This window comes from Phyllobates terribilis, unplaced genomic scaffold, assembly GCF_046119375.1.
Source record: "Phyllobates terribilis strain yellow unplaced genomic scaffold, ASM4611937v1 Scaffold_25__1_contigs__length_18738178, whole genome shotgun sequence".
Classification (NCBI taxonomy): Eukaryota; Metazoa; Chordata; class Amphibia; order Anura; family Dendrobatidae; genus Phyllobates; species Phyllobates terribilis.
Genome location: NW_027362785.1, coordinates 10,313,813 through 10,319,251, shown reverse-complemented (window position 1 = coordinate 10,319,251; position 5,439 = coordinate 10,313,813). Strand labels below are relative to the sequence as shown.

General features: G+C 58.0%; 1 protein-coding gene across 1 annotated transcript; it reads left to right on the top strand.

Moving 5' to 3' along the window:
• Nucleotides 1-6: 6 nt before the first annotated feature.
• Nucleotides 7-4,064, top strand: LOC141176365 (probable ATP-dependent RNA helicase DDX5). The gene is made up of 4 exons (XM_073660317.1): nucleotides 7-65; nucleotides 1,943-2,002; nucleotides 2,977-3,195; nucleotides 3,387-4,064. Exons 1-4 carry the CDS (start codon nucleotides 14-16, stop codon nucleotides 3,764-3,766), a joined length of 711 nt encoding a protein of 236 aa, XP_073516418.1. The 5' UTR covers nucleotides 7-13; the 3' UTR covers nucleotides 3,767-4,064.
• Nucleotides 4,065-5,439: the final 1,375 nt, after the last annotated feature.

Here is a 5,439-nt window from a genome sequence, read left to right as displayed (position 1 = left end):
CAGGTGGCCCGCCATGGGCATTCATGGTGACAAAAGCCAGCAGGAGCGTGACTGGGTGCTGAACGGTGAGGGTCTGCTCTGGGGTCTGCCCGCTCCTGGCCTTCATTGGCTTTTTTGTTTTCTCCGCCTTGTCTTGGGCTTCACCGCTTTTCCCTTCTCCTTGTCTTGGGCTTCACCGCTTTTCCCTTCTCCTTGTCTTGGGCTTCACCGCTTTTCCCTTCTCCTTGTCTTGGGCTTCACCGCTTTTTCCCTTTTTCCTTTCTCCTGGTCTTGGGCTTTTTCCCCCCCTTGTCCTCCTCCCTTGTCTTGGGCTCCCCTTGTCCTCCTCTTTTCCCTTCTCGTCCTCCTCCCTTGTCTTGGGCGCTTCCCCCCCCTTCTCGCCCTTCTCCTCCCTTGTCTTGGGCGCTTTCCCTCCTCCCTTCTCGTCGTCCTCCTCCCTTGTCTTGGGCGCTTTCCCTCCTCCCTTCTCGTCGTCCTCCTCCCTTGTCTTGGGCGCTTTCCCTCCTCCCTTCTCGTCGTCCTCCTCCCTTGTCTTGGGCGCTTTCCCTCCTCCCTTCTCGTCGTCCTCCTCCCTTGTCTTGGGCGCTTTCCCTCCTCCCTTGTTTTGGGCGCTTTCCCTCCTCCCTTGTTTTGGGCGCTTTCCCTCCTCCCTTGTCTCGGGCGCTTTCCCTCCTCCCTTCTCGTCAGCCTCCTCCCTTGTCTTGGGCGCTTTCCTCCCTTCTCGTCGGCCTCCTCCCTTGTCTTGGGCGCTTTCCCCCCCCTTCTCGCCCTTCTCGTCCTCCTCCTCTTTTCCCTTCTCCTCCCTTGTCTTGGGCGCTTCCCCCCCCCCCCTTCTCGCCCTTCTCCCTTGTCTTGGGCGCTTTCCCCCCCTTCTCGTCCTCCTCCCTTGTCTTGGGCGCTCCCCCCTCCCCCCCTTCTCGTCCTCCTCCCTTGTCTTGGGCGCTTGCCCCCCCCCCCACCTTCTCGTCCTCCTCCCTTGTCTTGGGCGCTTTCCCCCCCTTCTCGTCGTCCTCCTCCCTTGTCTTGGGCGCTTTCCCCCCTCCCTTCTCGTCGTCCTCCTCCCTTGTCTTGGGCGCTTTCCCTCCTCCCTTCTCGTCGTCCTCCTCCCTTGTCTTGGGCGCTTTCCCTCCTCCCTTCTCGTCGGCCTCCTCCCTTGTCTTGGGCGCTTTCCCTCCTCCCTTCTCGTCGGCCTCCTCCCTTGTCTTGGGCGCTTTCCCTCCTCCCTTCTCGTCGGCCTCCTCCCTTGTCTTGGGCGCTTTCCCTCCTCCCTTCTCGTCGTCCTCCTCCCTTGTCTTGGGCGCTTTCCCTCCTCCCTTCTCGTCGGCCTCCTCCCTTGTCTTGGGCGCTTTCCCTCCTCCCTTCTCGTCGTCCTCCTCCCTTGTCTTGGGCTCTTTCCCTCCTCCCTTCTCGTCGTCCTCCTCCCTTGTCTTGGGCTCTTTCCCTCCTCCCTTCTCGTCGTCCTCCTCCCTTGTCTTGGGCTCTTTCCCTCCTCCCTTCTCGTCGTCCTCCTCCCTTGTCTTGGGCTCTTTCCCTCCTCCCTTCTCGTCGTCCTCCTCCCTTGTCTTGGGCTCTTTCCCTCCTCCCTTCTCGTCGTCCTCCTCCCTTGTCTTGGGCTCTTTCCCTCCTCCCTTCTCGTCGTCCTCCTCCCTTGTCTTGGGCTCTTTCCCTCCTCCCTTCTCGTCGTCCTCCTCCCTTGTCTTGGGCTCTTTCCCTCCTCCCTTCTCGTCGTCCTCCTCCCTTGTCTTGGGCTCTTTCCCTCCTCCCTTCTCGTCGTCCTCCTCCCTTGTCTTGGGCTCTTTCCCTCCTCCCTTCTCGTCGTCCTCCTCCCTTGTCTTGGGCTCTTGTCCTTGTCTTGGGCTCTTGTCCTTGTCTTGGGCTCTTGTCCTTGTCTTGGGCTCTTGTCCTTGTCTTGGGCTTTACAGTTTTTCCCTCTTCTTTGCAGAGTTTAAGCACGGCAAGTCCCCCATTCTCATCGCCACAGACGTGGCGTCCCGAGGCCTAGGTCAGTATAGCGCCCCCTGTGGTGTCTCTGCACGGTTTCCTCCATGTATCGCATATATTATAAGGAAAGTCTCGTCTTTGACCTGTGCTTCTCCTGAGTTTTGTTTCTCACAAGGTGCGGTCTTTATGGCATGGCTAGGCATGACAACCGGAGGACTCGAGGGGGACGGAGGATAGATCGGCTGGCTGCTCCCAGTCGAGTAGAAAGGTGGATAAATTGCCGCTCATCGTGTGCCAGTAATCTTCAAAAGGCAGAGACTGTAAATAACGCGCCACCCTGCGCTCCGCCATCCCGTGCGCTCTGCGTTCTTGCTGTTCGGCGCTGTTACTCGTCCGCCACGAGGCGCGTTTCAGCGAGGATGGCGCCAGGATTCGCCGGGGGGAGGAGAGCCGCTTCCTTTTTGGTTTTTTTGTTTCTCGGTTCTAAGCCTTTTGTAGACACGATTTGGTGAGTGCTGGCACATGTAGTTCACCATCCTCCCTCGCCTGTAGCGTAGTCGTCATGTCCAGACCTGCCTGGGGGCGACGTGTTTCTCAAGTGAACCCTGGCTTCTTGGGAGCTCTTGCCGAGACGTCTGCACCCCCCTGAAAAAACCCAAAAGTTTCCTCTAACACTCCCCTGACATTACTGACCTGAGGGGAGTCGTGGTGGTTGGGTCTTGGCAAGAGAGCGAGCTTCTGATGAGTGTGAGGCCGCGGGCAGCACACCAGGCCGCGGGCAGCACACGAGGAGGCTGCCGCCATGTTTTGTGGCCGTCCACGGAGAAGCTGTCAGACGTCACTTGATATTGGTTAGGGGAGTCGGGTAAGGAGTGTCGGGTGATGCCTCACTGTGTACGTGTCTCCCCATAACGTTTCTTCCTTGCAGCCCTCTTACCCCCCCCTCGCTGCTGTGCCCCCTCTAACTTGTCTTTCTGGTCTGGCTGTTGTGGTGGTCTCGCTCCTTCCCATCTGCCACATTGCGGCACTTTACAGATGTCGAAGACGTGAAATTTGTCATCAATTATGACTACCCCAACTCCTCGGAGGACTATATCCACCGCATCGGCAGGACGGCCCGCAGCAGCAAGACGGGCACGGCCTACACCTTCTTCACCCCCAACAACCTGAAGCAGGTCAACGACCTGATCTCCGTGCTCCGCGAAGCCAACCAAACCATCAACCCCAAGCTGCTGCAGCTGGTGGAGGACCGAGGTAAGGCCACATCCACGGGGTTCGCCTCTCCCCTTTGACTCCTGGGGGCTGGCCGGGGGTTCGCCTCTCCCCTTTGACTCCTGGGGGCTGGCCGGGGGTTCGCCTCTCCCCTTTGACTCCTGGGGGCTGGCCGGGGGTCTCAGGGTTCGCTCTTTTACACCAGGGTCTGACTTCTCTTGTTTCATCCGCAGGGCGCTTCAGAGGCAGAGGAGGCATGAACGACCGTCGTGACCGCTTTTCTTCAGGCAAGAGGGGTTGGGGGGACAGGGAGAACTACAACCGAGGGTTCGGTGCCAAGAGAGACTTTGGAAACAAACCCCAGAATGGCTTTGGGGCTCAATCGTATAACGGAAACTCCTACATGTACGGAGCGGCGGCCGCAGCAGCAGTGTACCAGCACCCCGGCCAGAACGGCGCCTACCAGAACGGCTACGACGCCGCCACCCAACAGTACGCAGCCGCCATGCAGAACAGCATGGCCCAGCAAGCATACACCTACCCGACAGCGACGGCCACCGCGGCCGCTCCCTCCATGCTGGGATATGCCATGGCGGGGGCCTACCCCCAGTGAGAGGCGCTGCAGTGTCACTTTGGTTTTTAATTTCCTGGTTTTCATACTTGCTCCGTATATATATTTTTTTGGGACAGGCAGTTATTTAAGTCTGTGCAGGACCCCGGAGGAGGCGCCGTTGCCCCCCGTAGTGCACTTTTCACTATTTAAGTTGACTTTCTCGACATTCCTGAAGACGTTTTAGTTTATTTTTTCTTTTTTGTACTAGAAGATGCAGCCAGTGATTCACGTCATGTATCGTGAGTGACGTTCTGTCCGGGGGCAGCGCATGGCCCTCAATAAAGACCATTCAACTCAACCAGCGGCTCCTGTGCTCATTATGGGGGGGCTCGTGACCTCTGCACTGACCAGCGGTGTGGAGGACTATCACACTTAAAGACCACCAACATGAGGCCACATGGTGAACAGTCCTGTGCCCCCACTGATTGCTGCATGGAGTCCTCCTAACCCTGGGGGTCTCTAACCCACTGGGAATGGCTTGGAGGGGGAGGGGGTGTCTGGACATAACTTGCATGTATACACCGCAGTCTGTCTTATCACATGGGAGACTCAGACCCTGCTGGCTGTGTACTCATATACATCACATGGGAGACGCAGACCCTGCCGGCTGTGTACTCGTATACATCACATGGGAGACGCAGACCCTGCTGGCTGTGTACTCAGAGACATCACATGGGAGACGCAGACCCTGCTGGCTGTGTACTCGTAGACATCACATGGGAGACGCAGACCCTGCTGGCTGTGTACTCGTATACATCACATGGGAGACGCAGACCCTGCCGGCTGTGTACGCGTATACATCACATGGGAGACGCAGACCCTGCCGGCTGTGTACGCGTATACATCACATGGGAGACGCAGACACTGCCGGCTGTGTATGCTTATACATCACATGGGAGACGCAGACCCTGCCGGCTGTGTACTCGTATACATCACATGGGAGACGCAGACCCTGCCGGCTGTGTATGCTTATACATCACATGGGAGACGCAGACCCTGCCGGCTGTGTATACATCACATGGGAGACGCAGACTCTGCCGGCTGTGTATGCGTATACATCACATGGGAGACGCAGACTCTGCCGGCTGTGTATGCGTATACATCACATGGGAGACGCAGACTCTGCCGGCTGTGTATGCGTATACATCACATGGGAGACGCAGACTCTGCCGGCTGTGTATGCGTATACATCACATGGGAGACGCAGACCCTGCCGGCTGTGTATACATCACATGGGAGACGCAGACCCTGCCGGCTGTGTACTCGTATACATCACATGGGAGACGCAGACCCTGCCGGCTGTGTACTCGTATACATCACATGGGAGACGCAGACCCTGCCGGCTGTGTACTCGTATACATCACATGGGAGACGCAGACTCTGCCGGCTGTGTATGCGTATACATCACATGGGAGACGCAGACCCTGCCGGCTGTGTACTCGTATACATCACATGGGAGACGCAGACCCTGCCGGCTGTGTACACGTATACATCACATGGGAGACGCAGACCCTGCCGGCTGTGTACGCGTATACATCACATGGGAGACGCAGACCCTGCCGGCTGTGTACTCGTATACATCACATGGGAGACGCAGACCCTGCCGGCTGTGTACGCGTATACATCACATGGGAGACGCAGACCCTGCCGGCTGTGTACGCGTATACATCACA